This window comes from Chaetura pelagica, unplaced genomic scaffold, assembly GCF_000747805.2.
Source record: "Chaetura pelagica isolate M959 unplaced genomic scaffold, ChaPel_1.0 scaffold137, whole genome shotgun sequence".
Lineage (NCBI taxonomy): Eukaryota > Metazoa > Chordata > Aves > Apodiformes > Apodidae > Chaetura > Chaetura pelagica.
Genome location: NW_009953947.1, coordinates 2,100,862 through 2,122,085, shown reverse-complemented (window position 1 = coordinate 2,122,085; position 21,224 = coordinate 2,100,862). Strand labels below are relative to the sequence as shown.

The following is a 21,224-nucleotide window of genomic DNA, read 5'->3' as shown; positions in this document are numbered from 1 at the left end:
GGTAGCCGACTTGTGCAATTGTTGGCCAGAGGGCACTGTGGGTGCAGAAAGGTTATCTGGGTTCAAGGAGAGATTGGACAAATAGACCAGACAAAGCAGGACAAATTCAGGATATCTCATGAGTTGAAATGTTTGTGTGCTGTGAGAATGTAGTTTGGGGGAGAAGCAGCTGCTGTTGCTAGAATACTGATCAACCCTTGATCCGACTCACTTCAGTCTTTTTCATGCTTTTCTCAGTGTTTAAAAAAATGTTTAAAAAAAAAGCCCCAACATGGCCTTTGCAACAGGGCACTTGGCTCAGGTGGCACAAGTTCCAGACATAGGCCACGACTTAGTTGCTGTGAGAACATGCCCAGAAATGAGGTGGGATTTCCAAGCCACCTATTATGCGCTTTAAATTAATTCTAGGTAGCTAGTGATCAGCACAATTGTGTATTCATGCCCTGCAGTTAAATGGAGTTGTGGGGTTTTTTTAATTTAGTTTTGGATGTTTTTGATTCTTAAGCTTTTACTGAAGACAGTATTATGTTGAATATTCTTACTGTTTTCTTACTCCCAAAATTGGTAAGATGAATGCAAAATCTAAAAACATTGCCCTTAAAGAATTTCTCTGCTGTTCTTCTCAGAATTGTCTTTTATATAATTTGTATTTGCAGCAGAGATTTATACCACATTACATCTAAATTAAAAGGTTGTTGATTCTTATTTAATGTATTTTCAAAGAAGAAATCTGAAATGCTTCTTTATTAAAATGGGTTTTATAAGACCTTGTTAAAGGCCCAAAATGCAATGCAGGAGATGGATGAAGATGAATATAAAGGTACAGATTATAGTGACTGAAGCAGTGGTAGTTGTTATACTTTATGTAATCCATTCTTACATTTTAAAACTCCATTTTTCTTCCTTTAGTTGACATAACTAAGCCAGAAGAGTTTGGGTGACTTTATTCACATACATCAATAACTGAAAATTGGTGAAATAGCCTCCTTGTTTAAGTTTTGTTGCAGATTAGTTTTGGCGAATTTCGTGATTCTTCCAAATAAAAAAAGAAGTAAAATATTGGCAGTTAAATGTGTTTGTTTTTTTTTTTCCTTTATCTCCCTTTTCTGGCTATGTTAATCAGTAATTATTCTCAAAATTAATGGAAGATGACAGGAATTGTATTAGGAATGACATTTTTGTTAATTTTTCATAATAGTGAGGTAGCCTTCTGTCACTGTGGAAAGTCTTGTCTTGTTCTTTGTGGTGCTGCTGTTTGCCAGCTCCTTCAACACGGAAGCTGATTTCTGGAAAATCATAAGGAATTCTAAAATGCTGACACCTTGGTTCCCAGTAAAACTAACTCTCTTTTTTCCTGTCTCCATTAACAAATTGGAAGATGCTCTAGATAGGTGGCCTTCAATTTTTGGAAGGCTTATCTAGACAGCACCAGTCAACAGTCAGTTAATTTAATAGGTATTTTCTTGCACATTGTTTTTTTCTATGCAGAATAATAGGAGGTTTTTTTTCTCCCCTGTGACTTGAAGACTTCCTAAACTAATATCACTCAATACATATGTAAACAAAACCCATTCTTAATTTGTTCTGTTCAATGATGCAATTGTTTTGCTTTACTAGGAACTGGACAGTCCCTTTAGGTTATATGGGCTTACAATGAATCCACTGCTTTATAATATCACCCAGGTTGTCATCCTGTCAGCTGTTTCTGGTGTCATCAGTGACTTACTTGGATTTAATCTAAAGGTAATTACTTGATAAGCATCCTTTTTTTCACCATGGCATTCAAAATGTTATGATAGATGGATCATACATGGCAGCCTAATGAAGTTTTAACTGTATTCACTAGAGGATTTATTGTTATGAGATGGTTGTGAGACTTAAGCTGTATCCAAAGAATAGTGTATTTGTCAAAACAGCCCATATAACATTTTTTTCATTTTTGTGGCTTTCCAACTTCCCTTAGCACACATAGTTATCAAAAATTCTTAGCCATAGAGACATTCATAAATGTAAATACAAGACCCCCAGATCTGATTTCTCTCTTGAATTCCTCACTGTTGACTTTGTAACTCTTTAAGGGTGCAGAAAGGTGCAAGCTGTCCTTGTCTTGCACTGCAGCACAGCATTGCAGTAGGTACAGTATTACTGTGACCAGCCTTACAGTGTCATTTCATCATGGCTGAAGGACTGTCTTGCTAGGTCCTGCTCTCTGGTTCCCTCTGAACTACAAACTCTGGAAACTTTTTCAAGATTCAGGTTGAGGCACATTAGTTTCCATGAGCTTGTAGCACAAATCCCTTAATTGGCCATTAAGTCTACCCATTTTTTACCTCTTAGAAGTAAAGGAATATAACATTTATTTTGTGTATCATAGATTATGCAGTAAATGCACTAAGGGAAAAAAGTGGTATTGCAGTTCTGGTAAACAGAAAACTGAGTTGAGAAAACATGTTGATATACTGCTGTAACTTTTCCAGCTCTGGAAGATCAAATCTTGACAGTATATAAAGAAGATGAGATAACAGTATTACAGGAAGCCTCGTTGATTGACAAAACTGCCTCAAAGCAGCCACTGAAACTGTATTTCAGATGCTACAACCTCTTCAAGGATGTTGTTTGGAAAATTGAAGTGTTTACATCTGACTGTCTTGTGCAATCTTTGTATTTATTTCATCTTCTCACTGTTACATGTTCATTTTAGTTGACATATTTTATTTTCAAACTTACTTGTTTAGTTTTGGAAAGGGTCAAAAACTGTGTGTCTGAGAACTTGAAATCCTGGAAATTGATTGTACTAAATGACTGTATCTGTTGTTAAAGCTGAAGCCAATGCTGAATGTTTTTAGTTGCAGTAACACTATATGGAAGTAATTTGATTTTTGATAGTGTGGTAAAGTTGCTTAGAATATTTCATTTGCACCAGTCATTTACGAGGAAAACATAACATCAGTAGATGTTTGATTGCAATAGAAAAGTGAGACACATACAAAAAAATAAAGTATTGACAATACAGTATGACAGGTAGCAGAAATATTTTCTATCACTGTTAGAAAAGCAAGTGGGAAGGAGTTTTTAAATGTTTTGAGTAATTCCAGGATCTAAACTCATACAAGCTGCAGTTTAAAAATCCTGGGATAGTAATAAGGTATTATATAACAAGTCAACAAGTGCTCTTTGATAACACTTTTATTAGAGCAATAATTGTAAATGGTTACCATGCTGTATGATATTTTGATAAAATTAAATATTGTATTTATTTGAAATACTGGGTTGTTCTGCACAGCTCTGACTGTGCATGCTCAATATGTGCACTTTTTATTGTTACTTTTAATGAGAAACTTTATATATATACATATAAATGTATATTAATTGGAATATATTATGGTGAACTATGGAGCAGTATATATTATATGTTGAAGTTGAATATTTAAACAAGTCAAAGATTTACTGGTGAAAGGAATGCTATGAATGACTGAGCACGAAATAGATAGATGCTCTCCTTGTGTACACTATAGTATATGCCATTCATACCACATTGAAGTTTAAGAACAGTTAAACACAGAGAGTAAGGTTCTCTGGTGAGCAGCAGAGCTCATGAAGCCTGGTATTCTGCAGATTTGTGTCTTCAAATAACCCCCTTTTCTCCCAGTCCTCCCCAGCAGGGGTCATTCCCTCCAGCTTTCCCAGCTGGGGTTTCCCACTTCTCCCTCTGCTTCCATCCCTGCCTCCCTCATGGACCAGTAATATTGACTTTGGTGTGACAAAAATAAATTTTCAGCCCTCCAGCATTGTCACTTGGAACAAACTTCCCTTCTGCAAACTATTGTGGAGGTATTAATATCAGCAGGTGCAAGTATTCTTACATTTTATGTTTCTAAAATAGTGGCTTCATATTAAAAAATTATAAGTAATTGGTGGCAAGAGTCTGGACATAGCACTATGCTTGCTAATCTTCAGAAACTTGAAAGATTTGAAGTGATGTATCTTAAACTTGTGTGGTATAAAAATATTTTTATATATAAAGCAACACAAACAAGCATTTTGTATTTTATTTGCCTCTGTACTAATGTTTAATAATGACCAAAGTGCATTCTGGTTTTTGAAAGAATGTATTACTGGAGCTTTAAGAACATACTATATTTAGTTTCTTATGTGAAAACTTCAGCTGCATCTGATCCGTTTCTTCTTTCTCTGTTGTTTGATGTTGGGATTGTTTTTAAAATTAAGTACATTTTATACACAGGTTTTTCCAAATTATGGTACAGGCCTAAACAGAACTTACTTTTGCACAAAACATATTTTAAGAAAAAAAAAGTACAGCAGGAGTTAGTTCTTTGGGTGATAAAAGATAAGACTGTTGCTTTTTACAGCCTGTCACTATTACAAGACCATTCTTTACTCTAGAATGGAATTATTTTTAGAAACGTAAAATGGTGAATATGCAGCTTTCATTACCTTTTAAAAAAATAAAAGAGGGAGGGAAATCAAAGTGGTTTCAGTTGAAGATGAAATGAGTTTAACTATGTATACCTCAGCAGCTAGCACTGTGCTGGATTGTTGCACTAACAAACGGCAGCTTGGGGAGGGTAACAGATTTGTGAAATGAAAAAGAATAAAAATGTTTATTTGCTACAATTAGATAAATTCATTATGTTAAAATTGGGAGAGGTTTAATCTCCATCCCTCAATATGGAAAGTCCAATATGGGAATAGAGGCAAGTAGAAATATGGCAGATCTTGCTTGTTCACTGTTATGTTTTTGCCACTTGTTTTGTAACTGAAAGTGTGATCAGGCTTGGAATAAAGCTTTCTATGGCTGATGGCAAAAAAGAAAAACCATTGTGGTGAGCTGTATCTTTTAGTAATATCCAGCATATTTCTGAGGGTGCCTGTTTTGATTTAAATCCCTGTATTCTATTTAAATTAAAACATACTTGGGTGTGAAATCCCACAAATGGAAAGCAAATTATTGTCAGAATTGCACTTTATTGCAAGAATATAAACTTTCAGGCATTTTTAGTTACACAAAGTAATTTCATTTTATTAAGACTACTGAATGTGCAGTTTCCAAATAACTGTTTCTACTTGAAAAATATTGGAACACCAGGATTTAAGGGTTTAATTTCAATCACCATTTCAGCTGTTTCATTATGTCACAAGATATACTTCCATGTAAGAATCAAAATACAAGCAAACTACTTATTGAAATAAAATAGTGTTTCATTAATACTTTATGGAATATTTGGACAGAATTAATGTGTGATAACTTATGTATTTTATCTATTTACTGATTGGTGAGATGTTTTCTAACATAAAGCTGTTCCATTAACAGCTCTGAAACACCCATTTTTTTATGAGCTTAATTTTGGCTTTTCCAAAGCTTAGTCTTTGAACTTTAAACCTGTTCTGCTATTGATGTGCCTGTGATCACTGATTACTGGGCAGTAGGTTGCACTCCACACTTGTGCTTGTTGGCTCACTTTCTGTCTTGCAGGCTGAAGCCTGTTGTTGACCTGTGGGTGAAGATGCAATGGAGTTTTATCTAAGCAGGTATGTAAGACAATGGATTTAAATGGTCTCATATTAATGTAAAAGGTCAGGCCAAAATCTAAGTCCCTTCTGGATTTCAGCAGGGGGTGTTTGCAGTGTGGCAATAGGAAAGGGGAAAGAAAGTCATGTGATAATGCCAACTGCATTAACTGTCAGGTTGCCAGTATGAGCTCACCGTTTAAGAACTTCCCACTGTTACCTTTGGCAGAGGTCCTTAGGGAATGTCTTAAACATGCAAGTGTAAAATGTCCATATAGAGTTTAGATTAAATGTTGGAGAGTCAATATGTAGCCTCAAGGTCTTAAAAATAACTCCTGAAGTGTTATTACTGAATAATATAAACATTTTAAAATACTAATTTTTACCTTCTCCTTCACTATTCTTTTCCAGTCTTTAGTAATTTTACACTTGAGCTGACACTTGCCATATTTAAACAAAATTCCGAAAACTTGAAATTGCTGTGGATTGGATTGGGTTTAATGATAAAAAGTCAATTCCCAGGACAGCAGTCAGTGCCATGTCTCCTACTATCAGTGATGGATTCTATGGAGAAAGAAATTAAGAGAGATTTCTTTTCTAGCTCTTAAGACCTTAAGCTACAACTTTCAGCATGGACACAAGCACCTGTGATAAAATACATGTCACTGATCGATGGTCAGATTCAATTTTTCCACTACAAGTTTATATAAATTTGTTATCTGGAATTAGAAATAAGGTTGTTCCACAGAAAGATTTGTTATTTTTACTTTCTTATTTTTCCTGTGTTTGATTAATAAATTCAAGCACATGCAGTCTAGGGTCCAAAATTATTTCATTTGTTACTAATTAATGTATTACTTCAGCCTTTATGTTTAAAAATCACAGTACTTTATGTTTAGGCACAGTTGCCTTCTTAAACACTCACCCACCCACCTGGCTTTTCATTTTTAGCCCTTGCAAACATCTCCTGCCCCTTGAGCATGGTCTTATTGGTAATGTAATTTATCAGGGATTAGGTGGCTGCCTCCTGACAATATGATGATCCAAGTCTCTGGACACGTGGCTGTAAATTAAATGAAATCTTTTGCTTTTGCTCTGTCTCATGCATGTGGATGGATGGGAAGTGAATTACTTGGCTAATTGAAAAATGCAGTTAAGTGGAAGCTAAGTGGTAGGTGGCACTAAAAAAAAGTGAGTTTTGGTGAAATAATCCTTTTACTTTGGCATATCAAGGAGCACTCTAATTTATTAAACCATCTCTGCAACAGAGCTGGCTGGGAACAAAGACAACTAGCTCAGCCTATGGCTAAGGGTTTGACCCAGAGGAAAGGTGATTCCCCAACATCTCTGCCTGCCCTGCTCACTGGTTCCTATGGTCGCAGTCATACACTTGGCATTGCCCTGAGCTTCAGATGACTAGCAGTTAGATATTGAACTGACCCCAGGCTTCCTTTGCAGTCACTGGAAACAAACAGCTTTACAGAGGGATTCATTCAGTTATCTTTGACACTGATTTTAGTGATCCTCTGCGTTTTTTCTCTTGAGTGGAAAAGGAAAATAGTGTGGATGATTTAGAAGCAGATGTGAAACTTTTAGCCACCTAAATTAGGGCAGATTAATCCTACTTGGCTGCTTTGTTCCTCAGTGAAGCCTTCAGTGTTTGCAGCTGTGTAATTAGTTCAGCTGCCACTGGAAAGGAAGAATTTTTTTTATTTTTTTAAAAATTGGTTTGCTCTGAAGGGAAAAAAAATATATATAAAAAAAGAATTTCCAAATGTGAGTCCCATCATCCCGTGCCAGCGCTCGGAACGTCTGCCCCCATGCTGTGATTCTCCAGCTGGTGAATGCCCACCTCTGTGCAGCCTGGAGACAGCAAAGTGCCAGCATAGCAACAGCACCAACATAGTCACAGTCAGCACCAGAATAGCACGCAGGTGTACCTGAAAGCTGCTGTTTCTTTATTACTGAAATGAGTAACTTGAAGGCTGAATAAGATCAGCTCCAAGTTTGACCCCCTCACGGAGAGGCACTGCTGCTGCTGTTTGCAGGAGCGGTGCTACTTTTGTTCTTCACCTGTGGCATTGACAATCCCTTATGGCAGCACTGCTGCCAGATGTAAAGATGTGCAGAGATGTGCTGCCATTGAGCTCTAAAACCCATCCAGAAATACAGAGCCCTCCCTGCTTGGGAAGGATCCTCAATGCAGAGCAGACACTGTGATGTGCATCCTCCTGGCAGCTGGAATTGAGGGTACCCTGTGCTGAAAAGGAGTAGAGGTGACAGAGACAAGGCTTTTCATGTGTTACCTGTGTTGTCTTTGGGATGCAGTTTTGCAGCTGAGGCAAAGACACTTGGAGTAGACCTTCACTGGCTGGCTGAACCGTGTTTGCAGGGCACATAAAAATAGTACAAAACCCCTCCAGCTTGCAGAGGGGAAACCAAGGACATTTTACACCTGCTCTCCGGCAAGGTGCCCTACTTCCAGTCTTTTGTAAAACCATGCTATGAAGCTAGACTACTTCAAAATGTATTTGGAAAGTCATTTATTCACCTGGCCTATGTGGATGGCAGAAATAACTGCAGTGACAACTGGAGACTGACACTGGAGCCCTGTTTCTGCAACTGTGTCCCTCGGCACTTACACTGTTGCTGTGCAGCAGGAACAGTAAGAAGAGTGAAGGACAATATTTAACCTGCATTTCTCACCTCCCCTTTTAAAGTAATAGCTTTCGATAGCAGGTAAGCATGAGGTGAACCTATCCCTAGTCTTATGAATGTAAACGTTCCCATGGGACAAGGCCTCTGGTTGTTTCTCCACATCTGTGCTGATGAGGGGTCTGCCTGTTAACAACTTTTGCTCGTTTGTGCTGTGACTTTTCACCACTTGTGAAGCTGGTTTTAGTGATTCCTCTCCTGAGAGCAGCTGCACATTCCTTGCTGCCATGCTGTTTGCTCCTCCAACCCACTTGTGGTTTTCTTTCACCACAGTTTCTCTTGGTGCGTATACCAGAAGCACTGGCACTGAGGCAGCTGCACAAGCAACGCGCTGTGCTGAGGGGATAGAAGCCTGAAGCTGGCTTTTTGGCTGCAGAAAGCTTATTGTGGAGCTACACACAATAGTGATCACTGGCAGCAACCTTGGAATAAATAGAAGCCACTTAAGCTATTGAAACAAGATTAATTCCCATTGTGCATAGAGTGGAATTGTTGGCCTTGAGGTGACAAAACTCTGCAGTTACAGACTGCAATTATTTCCTATTCTTCTTTCCCATGCACACGTGTGCATTGTGCATTTCAGTTGCACCACTAATCCTGGCTTTCTAGATAAAAATAAAAAAACAAATTCAAAGTATGCAAAATAATTATTGTGAAATAAGTGTTATAACTTAGAGAAGGCAACAGATGTTTTGCTTGTTGCTGGAATTCTCTGAAGGAGAACTAATTTTCCAAGCTTATCGAGTACATGCTAATCAGAAACGTTCATTCTCTGTGCAGCAGCATAATGGTATTTCTCAAAACACTCTGCATTTGCCTAAAAATGCCCAGCTAAAAGCTGCTCCAATGCAACTAGTGTAGCAGGTTTTGCCACTATCTGTATTTTGTTGCTTTCAAATTCTCTTTACTGGGCCAGTAACCTTTCTTGAAATAAAAAGCCAAATGCATTATTAATGCTTGAAAAGAACATGAAAACAACTCCACGATCTGGTTGTAAATTAATAAATAAGACCCCCTGGTTTCACTAAAGTTAAGGTTGATGCCTTGTTGAAATCACTACTGATAATGCAGATTTAAGACCTGGAGCCTGCGGGTGGGCAACATGCTGAAAACCACAATGCTCTTTTCTCCAGAGCTGATCTTTTGAATCAGTTCCTATCAACAGCTGTGACTTCTACTCACCAAGACAACAGTCCAGCTCTGCAAAACTAATACCTGTCATTATAGTACAAGAAAACTAGATTAGTTAGCTTGGGTAGTGGTTGTGGTATCAAACATTAAAAATATTCCATTTACCTTAGACATAGACAGACTGGGGAGGATCCAAATGAGGGACATTAAGATGATCAAAACACTATCTGAACCTGCCTCATGAGGAAAGACTGAAGGAGTTAGATCTCTTCTTCCTGGAAAAGCAAAGACTCAGAAGGACCTCATCACAGTATTCCAGTACTTAAAGAGCAACTACAGGGTTGCACAAAAGCACAGTTTTGCCCATAGTGCATGGTGTAATCTCTGCATGATGTAGGGAGATAGAGGGGTAGCAGAGGAAAGACGTCAAGCTGAATGGAGCACAGGTGGTTCCTTTTGAGTCCTGGTGCTCAGGTTCTCTTGTGTTTCACAGGGGGTGGGAAAAGAGGGAGATGTCTGTCCCTGGGTGTTTTCTCCATGGAAGGTTGAGGTGGCTGTGGTGCACTCCTGGACCTGGATGGTGGGAAATCCTAGAATCATAGAATATCTCAAGTTGGAAGGGACTCATAAGGATCTTCAGGTTCAACTCCCTGCTCCTTGCAGGACAACCTAAACTAAACTGTATGGACTAATCTTTGTCTAGATGCTCCTTGAACTCTGACAGGATTGGCCCCATGATCACTTCCTTGGCAGCCTGTTCCACTGACTGATCACCCTCTCGGTAAAGAACCTTTTTCTAATGTCCAGTCTGAACTTCCCCTGATGCAGCTTCATTCTATTCCCCTGTGTCCTATCGCTGGTCACCAGAGAGAGGAGATCAGCACCTCCCCTTTGCTGTTCCTTCTTGGGGAAGCTGTACACTGCAATGAGGTCACCCCTCAGCCTTCTCTAATCTGAACAAACCAAGTGATCTCAGCCGCTCCTTGTAAGTCTTGCCCTTGAGACCTTCCACCATCCTGGTTGCCTTCCTCTGGACACACTCCAATAGTTTGCTGTCCTTATATTGAGGTGCCCAAAACCACACAAAGTACACAAAGTGGGGCCACACCAGTGCAGTGTAAAGTGGGACAGTCACCTCCCTTGACCTGCTGCCTGTGCTGTGCTTCATGTAGCCCAGGACATGTTGGCCCTTTTGGCTGCCAGGACACCTTGTTGACTCGTTCAATTTGCCATCAATCTATACCCCCAGATCTCTTTCTGTGAACCCAAGACTCTGGGAGCCAGGGAGAGCTCACATGGCTATGAGCAGGGGAAAGAGAAGATGCCATGTAAAGGGCTGGTGTCTGTTTTAAAAACAACCGAGGAACACTCCACCCTCTTGTTAGAGTATCAGAGAGTTGTAGGTGGCATTTCTTGATCTTTTCTCCTCACAGCATTAGCAGTGGTTCATCTCTGGGCAGTCATGCCATGTACTAAAACATATGGCAAATCACTTGCCCATATGGGTTTGAAGAGCAATGTGTGTTCTGCAGATTAAAACCAGAACAATCAGAAGATGAGTTTTGCATTCCAAGCTGAAGAGCATGGCAATCATCTCACATTGTCTAGACTTTTCTCTCGCTGTCATTTTTTACATATTTTGCTGCTATTACATTCATTTCCTCTGGCTTCCTTTCTGCCAAGATCCATCTGCAACTTAGAATCAGTTAAGATGGCTTTTCACATCCATGGTATTAGTCACTGCAAGTGTATTTGAAGCAAGCACTTCTAATGCTCCCATCGATTTTCGTTACAGTAAATTAATCCCATTCTGGGAGGGTGGTGGAAACTGGGAGTTTTTGATTTATCTACACACATATCATAACTGAAATGAAAAAAATCATGAAGCCAGTGTTTTAAAAGAATGATTAACCTCATTTTTCTTAGAAGACATATTATCAGACATATGATAGAGAAAGCTCATTACTTTGGCTGCAAAAACATATTAATTAAAAGACTGCGTCACAACAAAAATGAAGACACACTTATTACGGAGTAATTTTCATTAGAAACTAGTCAAAGTGCAGTTCTTTACTAGCTGGAAGTAGGGGTTAATTCCCCTTCTAAGTTTGCTGATGTAGACGGGATTTTAAATGACTTTTGACAAGTTTGAATAATGTTGCATATATTAGCACCTGCCCGTCAGCAGGCAAAGGAAAGTGCTTAGATAACAGTGAAACCTCCTAACACAAGGAAGGGCTGGAAGGTGGACTTTAATCAAAACCTCCAGATTCCTCCTGCTTCCTCAGCTGAAGGGAATGTTCTCTTCCCTGGAAGTACTGATTGAGTTGCCCTTTCCTTTCACCTTGGGCTAAAGCTGAACACCTTGCTCCCAACCACTGCTTTCCAGCATAAGGAGCAAGGAAAATTTTCTTTAAGATTTTACTGCCTTAAGGTTTGAGTATGGATTTATCAAGCAGACAAAAATTTTGATATAGACAGGGGCTTGGCGGATATTCATGTTCTAGGGAGCAATGAGTCACTGTACAGGTGCTATGAAGCTTGCAGCTCAACTTCGCTCACCCCTCTCCCCATACTCTTCATGTGTATAGCCCTTTCCTTGGGCTGGAAACCTGGGAATAATCAGGATTTGTTCATGCAATTGATATGCGTGTTGCTATCTAAGCTGGTAGGCTTTTTTTTTGTTTTTTTTTAGCTGTTACTTAATTCCAGTTTAGTGTGAGCCTTGGGGAGCTGCTGTGGTTTGGGGGGGTGCTCTGGGTCACTGGAGCAAAGCACCAGCCTGAGCATTTGGTGCAGTGCCCCAGTTTCTTCAGGGTTTCATGCTGCTTCTCTATCCACCCCTGGTGCTGTCCCAAAGTGTTACCTGCTGCCACCCACCCACCTGCTCTGCCCCATGTGCACAAATGTAATAAGTGTCTGTGTCTAGCTTCTTCCTCCTTTATTTTAAAGCAATTGTTTTCTGCCATTTTACCAAAATAGGCATGTATGCATATTTCAGACCTGTGCTTATCCCCAAGTCTGGCACCTGGCAGAAATGCAGTTTCAGTTACAGCCATGCAAGTTTCAGCCATGCAACGAGACCAGACCCTGAAAACATTGGTTGGTGGGTGTTTAAGCAATGAATGGCAGATGAGAATTTACCTGCAGATCACTGCCATGATTCACTCAGCAGGGCTGTTCTTCACCCTGCACTGCAGTGCTAGGGCTCTAGCCCAGCTCAGCCCAGTGCCCCCCAGCCCAGCCGGGGTGCTGAGCTGCTCTGCTCCATCCTGCCTGCAGATGGGGACTGAAAACTACATTTTGAAGGCTCAACTCCACCGAGTGCTGCAGTTCGCTTCCAGAAGGCAATTACTCCTCCCTTGTAAGCGAGGCTCTGTCTCCTCCTGAGACCTGCCTTTCCTGAAGAGGGGAGCACCACGTTTAAAGAACAGCAGTCCTGCCCCCTGAGCTCACTTCCCAGGTCCTCTGCTTGAAACATCTAAGGAACCAGCAGTAAATATAACTTAACAGTACAAAACACTGTAGGAAATAGGCTCAAACATGTGTAACTGCAGAGAAATAAACACACACACACACACGTACGTTTAGTATGCTCTGTTTTATATATCAAACAGAAAATGCTTGTTTAACAAAACCATGGTCAAAGTATCATTCCTGTTGCCTATGCTGGGATGTGAAGCAGCAGGGAAGGGCAGCTTGGCAAACCTGCTTCTGATTCTGTGTGAATGGGTTATTTGGACTGCAGATAATCCAGCCTGCACTCGTTGCACTGATAATCAGAGAGGGCTGCTGTGCATCACGCTTCTTAGCTGCGGTACAGTGCCCTGTGACTGCTGCCATGCATCTTCCAAGGCTAGCTCAGCTTTGGAGATGATGTGGCAATGCATAACCAAGCCACTTTGATGGCTCTGCCTGGGGGTGTCCAAGTGTCACCATGGCAGGACAGAGCTGTGCTGGAGCACCCTGCACCCCTGCAGCAAGTGTTTCGCTTTAGATGGAGCCAACCTAGAGATCTGGATTCCAGAATGAGCTGAAATCTTCCGTGAGATGGAAGAACTACTTGTTATTTTGGAGAGAGCCAAAACAGGGCACTCAGCACCAGGACTCTGGCTTTTACGTTCCTTGTAAAAGGCTTGAAGTGCTCAAGTAACGTGGTATTCCCTGTGCTGTGATAAACCAGGCATAACAGCCAAATTATCTTCCAGGTGTATGAAATTCTGTGCAGCCTGAAATCAGAAGTTTATGTTTGATTTCAGTGTAGCCAGGCTTTCATTTTTATTTCATAAGGAGTTTTCTCTGATTGATATGATTAAGAGTTTTATAAAACTTATTATTCTTGTAAGAATACAGGTATCTTGCCCTTTTAGAAGCTTGCTAAGCCTGGAGGAAGAGGCATAGCCAAAATTATGTCTCTAAGATTATTGTCTTTTTGTGGCTGTAAACAGTAATATTGGTAAACAAGGAGAATAAAACGACAGGCTTATGCTGCCCTGCACTGCACTAGGGAGAGCCTAGGGATTAAATGCATGAAAGAGAACACTCAGAAACACACAAACACCTCAAATTTAGCAGCTGAGTATAGCCTCCATGTGGGGATGGAGGTGTGCGAAGCAGGTAATGCAACTCTGAATTGTCTTCTCTTTCTTGAATTGGCCCTTATGTCTTTCCTTGCCCAGATTTTCAGACTGAAGGTTTATTAACAGGTCTTGTTTTTGTGTTCATGTTAAAGGAGACCACAGAATGAACGATGCTGGACCTTTGCCTCAACTTCCACGAAGAGCTGCTGCAGGCTGGCAGCATTAGGATGCTGGTGCTGCAGTAGCCCTCAGGTTCCTCAGCAGGACAGAAACCTCACGTTTATCATTGGTTCTCCAAGGTCTGTGAGTCTTGCCTTTGCACTACACTGTATGGGCTTGCCTTGCAGGATGCAGATCTCCAAACTCTGGTGGTGTCAACCTTACTCCTCACAGGACAGCAGTGTTAAAGAAGAGCCTTGATAGCATGCTGGCTGCCACAACTCTTCCCATGTGCTTGTGAACATCAATCTTGTGACTCACTGAAGTTTCTTCCTTCCCTTCCTATCTCCTTGGTGTCTGAGTTCCCACCTGCATTGTCCATGCTCAGCTTTACAAGCTTTACAATGTCTTTTGTTAAATATTGAAACCTTTTCCATCACTTTGTTAGGTTTTACAGGCTCCTGAGAGACTGAATTTCCAAAGCATTTTTTTTGTTAAACAGCCTAAACTTTCTGTTCCAGCTGTCTCTTCAACTTGTAGTCTCACTCCAGCAGCAGTTACAGCCTTTGATCGTCAAAATTTCTATTCTGCTACTTGATTAAAGGTATTCAGAACTCAAGGTGAGAGCAGACAGAGATTTACATATGAAGTGATATATTAACCTGCTGTAATTTAAGGTCATACTACTTTCAGAATATTGTTGGTCCTTAATTTCTCTCTCTCTTTGTGCTGTCCAGTAATAGACAACTAATGTTACTTTAATTCAAAGGGGTTTTGCTTCCTTGGAGAAAATATTAGAGGGAAGTAAAAATTTTGTAGTTGGCAAAAGGGATTAGGAAAAAAGGTCCTTTTAAATTTCTATTCTCAAAATCCCTAGGCTACAAATGCAACTGATTAAGGTATTACCTAGGTGAGAAATAAAAAGTTACCTCCACTGTGTCCCAGCTCATACAGTACCCTTTGTCAGTAGCAACAGAGTGTAAAACTGAGCTGTGGAAATACAGTGTAACTATGGACTTTGTTTGGTAGTGCTACAGTCTCCTCTTCTTATGAAAAACTGGGATGGGTTAATTTTAGAATAGACAAACAGTTCAACTAAGATGGTCAGCATATCATGACTGTGATATCCTACTCTTCTATCATTGTCAACTATTGCAGGTGGGATAACAGTTTTAATTACTTTGTCTGTTAACCATCCCCTAACTGTCCTTCAGAAAGCTGAGGAAGTTAAAAAGTAACTTGGGATTCAGGCCTGGTACAGAGGGTGCTTGCTAAGCTCTCTCACATAATTGCCTTCATATGGATCACCTTTTAGCTCTTTGAGAAAAGAAGAAACTTCTTCACTAAAAGGATAACCAAACATTGGAACAGGCCTCCCAGGGTGGTGGTGGAATCACCATCCCCAGAGGTGTTTAAAAAATGTGTAGATGTGGTCCTTAGGGATATGGTTTGGCACTGGACTTGGTAGAGTTAGGTTAATGGTTGGACTTGATGATTGTAAAGGTCTGTTCCAACCAAGAATGATGCGGTGATTCTGTAATACTAGTTTGATAGACATTTGCAAACATATTAGTAATTATCTGCTAGTTAGATGCACTGCAAAATGTTCTTATAAACCTGTGACATCCACAGTTAATTCACTTTTGTGTCACTTTCTGAGCATTGCACGTGTTCTGCTTCAAAGGATTCAAGGGCAGGAGAAGGCACTGGCCATGCAGGCAGCACAGGGAGGGCAATAACAGACAGGGGAGGTTTGGTTTCAACAAGACTCCTTGGATAGGAAGGTTCTGATTCTCAGAAGAGTTTTGTCACTTTCCTGCCTTTTCAGTGCCCATGTCAATCCGCTTGGTTGTCCCAGATCATGAGAACTGGAGCTCATCTACTTCCTAACTGCTCATGGGGCTGAGTCCTGGTGTCTTTGACTGGGCATCTGAGTGGAGATGGTGCACACAGATAATTAATAGCTCCTGCTGATTTTTGAACCCTCAGGATTTCCTGCTTGTCTCATTTATGCAGCATGATCCTACAGGTATGCTCAGGACATGTCAGAAATTGAAGGCATCTGGGGATATTTTAGTAGGGATTTATTTATTCTGACTTCAGAAATGGAGACACCAGGTGTGAGTTGGTGCTAGTAATCCTGCACGCTCTTTCCACTCAATGAAAAGTTTTAGGTGCTTCTGCAGGACAATTAATTTAATCTAAAAGATGTTGAACAATGCTGAACAAATCTCTTTCTAAACGTGCCTATTGGTCTCCTTTGTAAAACTCCTAGAACAAGTAACAATAATGGAGATATCTAAACTTGGATGACATGAATCCTCCTCTGCATTAGTATCCCATTAATCTCTGGAGCAGGGACTGAACTTGGGAAACTAAAATTCATCTTCCTAGCCACTGGGCTACTGAGTATTCTCAGTATCACTGTATCTTTATTGTCTAAATGTTTACAGGGACTGAGGACTTGCCTTGAATCCATAAGAACTAGTTGTGCGTCTGAGCACAGCACCATCACCATGTCCTAGAGGAAAGCTGGAGCAGGAATCACATGCACTCACACTTTGCTCTCAAAATCCCGATTCCTTTACCCTCCCCCTTTTTTTTTTTTTTTTTTTTTTTTTCCCTAAAAACAAGGTCCTCCAAGGTTTGAGGTTGCATTCCTTTTGGGTCCACTAACTGGTAATTCATGCTTTCTGTTTGTGACCTTGGGACCTCAGTGTCATCCTGTTCCTGTAATGCATCCTTTGGGGAGTTCCTCTGCTGCTGTCCTACATTTGTGCTTTCAGAGCTCCTTGCTGTACAGTACAGACTTAGCTATTGATTACCAATCCCAGTATTGATTCAGACTATGTGTCCTTTGAGTTCTTGACTGTGACTCACTACTAAATAGTTTGCTGTGATGCTGGAAGACATAGAAAAACTCAAAAATGTCTGTTTCAAACTGAAAACTAATTAAAAAGTCATTGCATAATGAACACAAAGAGAAGAAATTACAGAACTTCTTGGCTGACAAGTCTTTAATCCTGTGAAGCTGACCCTAGTTAGTGTTAGGTTGAGAGATACCAGCCTGATGGAGGACAGTGCTTCTCAGCCAAAGACTCAAAGTTTGAGTGTTGTTTTATAACTTAATTTTCTAATCTTATTTTTATAGATTCATGTAGTTGTAGTTTTCTTTACTATTTATGGATTATATCCATTGAGTTACTTAGGCCGTATGTCTGTTTGTGTAGCTGTGTTCCTGTGATTTGAGTTTTTATGACTCAGTAGTTTCTTCTGTGTCACTTTTATTCTGAGTTTTCATGCACTGATTCCATTAGACACCATAAAATATCTGGTAGTTCCCTAAGGTTATAAACTTACAAGGTGATTTACAATAATTTCTTAAAATGGTGTGATATTAACTAATTGTAGGAATTCTATGACTACATATATTATTTATGGCTTGAAGGACAATTTTTTTTTCCTCATAAAATATTAAAAGTGTTTTATTATGTTGGTGAAACACTTTTCTACTGAAAGACCTTAGAAGAAATATGAGGTTTGCACTTTCTACTAATGCTTACTGCTAAAGCTTGTAAGATCAACACTGGGTTGTAGAGTCTATTTTTTCTTGCCTAGAAATATTTCTGTGTAGAGAGCAGAAGAGCTTTAGCAGTGACATGGTCCCAAGAAGCCCAGCAGCAAGTCTGCCACGAGTTGGAGTGATCATGAAGATCATAGATCCCAGTTGTCCTTTCTCAGCAGTGAGGATGTGCGAAAGAGTTGGCACCAGCAGCAGAGCTGCCTGCTTCTCTCTGCTTTGGGTATGTGCATGGTGCTTGCCCTCTGCTCAGGGGCACAAAGCAGCAGCAGCCCCATTCACCTCACTTCTCCCCTTTTCCCCATAGTGCAGCTCCCACCATTCCTGCATCCTATGAAAGCTGGTCATGCATGGCTTATGGACATACAAAGGCTGCATCTAACTGCAAGAAAAGGGAGTGAGAGATGCCATTAAAATGGGTGGATCAACCAATACTTTGCATTTCACATGCTACGACTGTGTTTTTACTTTTGAAGCTATTGCTTCAATACAATATTTCCTAAGAAAGATGTAGTAGTTCCTGACTGTCCCTCAGGCTATGCTGGCCGAGGTTCCTGTGCTTGGTAGCTTGATGTGAGAGTAATTACTGTTGTTGTTAGCAACAGCCCATACTGCCCTGCTTTGACTCGTGGGGCCCATTTGTTCCATCTGAGCCTGCAATGTTTACACGGTCAGTCCTGGAACAGAGGTCCCCAGCCACCTTTCTGTGTTGGCTGGGTCACCACGAGGCAATCTGGAGCCGGGTGGTGAAAATCAGCATCTGATTCCTCTAGTTTGCTCCAGCCTGCTCTTTGGCTGGTGGTGGCAGAGCTGTATGCTGCTGTGCACATTGCTCACTGGGTCCTCCTGGAGTGAGGAAAATGTCTGAAATGAATGGGGAAATCAGGGGGCATTTGTCACGAGGTTGGTCCATCATTTATGTCCTTTGGACTTCAGCAGCTGCATAAGCAATGGGGATTGCAGAGCAGAGCATGGACACCTGAGTAGAAGGTCTGACTAAGAGAGGACAGCTCTGGCGGCATCCAGACCAAATGCATTTGGCACCTTGACACCTCCAGCCCCATTGTTGGGATGCTTGCTGGCATTTCACTGTAACAAATGAAGCTATTGCTTATAAGTGAAATATGAATAATTTCAATGTGATTTGCAAAACACTTTAAACAGTCAGTCTTAAAAACACTAGCTATCAAACCTGAATTTATTTCAAAGCCATTTAGTCTGGGAAGGAGCTGCTAATCCAAGAACATAATGGAGCTATAAAACTGTGAAGTAGAGACCTATTTGTTAATCTCAGGGGACTGCAGGTACAGAGAGGATCAATTCAGACTGCATTTGCATTTGCATGCCAACATGAAAAATGGTCGATATAAAGAGAACAGGATGAGAGAAGAGAGAGGGGAATTGGGCAGAGGCTACTCAAGGAATCTGCCCACAGGGAGTGAGGTTGCTGATCCTTCAGAGATGCTTTATAAGCAGAGCCTGGAGCTGGGCTATTTCAGTTTTGTTACATGTGAAGCCTATCTTGTATGCTGGGATGGGAAGCATTGCTGAAGCTGTCCTCCCTGAGAAGAGAGCCTCGCTAGAAATGGATATGGCAAGTGAATTATTAGCCAGGTTACGGGGGCTGTTTGCCCCAAAACAGGGACAAGGGATAAACTGTTGCAGGTAGGAAAAAAGCTTTTGCTCCTTGGCACAAGACTAGTTTGGGGCTTCTGCTGCCAGGTGATAGCTGTTGGGAGGTGTTACATCATGGGACTTAGTGCCACATGCCCAGGGATGCAGAGGTGCTTGTGCAGCCCCATGGCCCAGGGTTGTGAGACCCTCTCAGCAAGATGCCATGCAGGATGGCTCCCTGGGTCCCTGGGTGCAGCAGGGATGCTGCTGGTGGGCAGGTTGGTTGGCAGGGTGCCTCCAAAAACCTTTGTGACCTGCTGCAGCAGCCATGGCACCGTGACACTTGGGGCATGTCTCTACCAGCAATGACCCCTAAAAGCTATGCAGTACCAGGGATGTGGGAGACAGGAGTCATTCAGGAGGAGGCACACACACACATTTGTCTTTCCTGGAGTGACAGAAATGAGTAATCAATCAGTATTGTTCATGATGTTTCAGTTTTGAGAAGTACTCTGAAATGTTCTATACTAACACATTACAGTGCTCTGTATTGCCTGCTGGGCTTATTTTTAAAAACTTCTGGAGCGAGTGAAGTGCTAATTGGAATAGGTGTTTCATACATGGTGAGCTTTGTGGACTATGCAGAAAAAGGTCTGATTTCCTTCCTGAATTAAATAGGTACCTAAATGTAGCTCTTTGTACTTGCTGGTTTAGAGACAGGGTGACCAATTTTCTGGTTTAAGGACTGTAATTCTTTAAATACTTTAGTTAAAGCTCTTGGCATAGTTTTTAATCACTTTGGGCAAGTACAAACACCAAAATTCATCAATTTCATGCATATGAATAGAAACTTTAGTGCCACGGGCAGCCCTGCTGCCGGGTGATGACAGGGGAGGGGGTTTTGCACTGCTTTAGTTGCCAGTTGTTTTTCACTGCTTTCACTCCCCTTTGGAGCAAGGGACAATCCAGGAAGCAAAACTTAGTTACTTTTTTTTTTTTTTTTTTTTTTTTTTTGTGGAGTGTTAGAAAAGCAGTGTAAAAAATTCAGATGGTTTCAGTGACAGCAATGGCTCAAATTTACTGTCAGAGGAAAGATAGAAGGACACAGGTGCTGTAACCTCACCCCTGCTGGGTCTCCTGCTGTAGCTGTGGCTCTGCCATTGCTCAGGTCCTTTCTTTCCATTTACAGCTGCACTGGGGCTCTCACTGTAGGTGTGGATTTGGCTTTCATGCTTCAGTTATGCCTCCCACTGTTTCCACATCTACAGCATCTTTGGGTGGGCAATAAGGCTGTCCCTTGGTGGGACACAGCAATCCAGGAGCACAGAGGGGTTGGATTCTTGACCTTCCGTCATTGTAGGGAAGAAATTGCTGCAGCTGAGTGGTCCCTGCAGTGCCAGGACACTGCTGCTGAGGCTGCTCAACATGGCTGCAGCCTCTGCAGAAACTGAGGCATGAGTCTATGTGGAGGAGCCCCTCAGCACCCTGGTGTTGCCCTGGAGGATGGAGGACAGTGTGCTCTTCCCTTTCCTGGCACCATCCCTCTCTCTGAGAGAGATGAACCAGGACTTTTGCTTGAATAAATTATAATTATTATTTTTTTTAAAAGTGTAATCACTGAATATCCTTTCTTGCTGTTGCCAAAACTCACAGTGCTTTGTTGCAGCATTTGTTATGTTTGATAGGTCATGGCTTTTTCATTTTTAATCTTGAAGAAGTTAAAACAGATAAGGTCAGCAAGTGACCACATTACAGAAAGTTCCATCACTCTTTCTGACCACACACTTTGTTGTTTAGTTTTTCTGTTTAAATATCTCCTTCTTTGAAAATGCTCACAGCAGTTCATTTGTACAGTAGCTTTCTGTATCACTCTGCATCCTCATATGTTGTTTTGTTTTGGGTTGTTTTGTTTTGCT

General features: G+C 40.9%; 1 protein-coding gene across 1 annotated transcript in view; it reads left to right on the top strand.

The window, feature by feature from the left end:
* PHTF2 (putative homeodomain transcription factor 2) overlaps nt 1-4,635 on the top strand; it is a 54,087-nt gene extending 49,452 nt beyond the window's left edge. The window contains exons 16-17 of the mRNA XM_010001792.1: nt 1,618-1,743; nt 2,478-4,635. Coding sequence (XP_010000094.1) covers nt 1,618-1,743; nt 2,478-2,498 — 147 coding nt within the window. The 3' untranslated portion in view covers nt 2,499-4,635. The remainder of the gene's footprint in view (nt 1-1,617; nt 1,744-2,477) is intronic.
* The last annotated feature ends 16,589 nt before the right edge of the window (nt 4,636-21,224 follow it).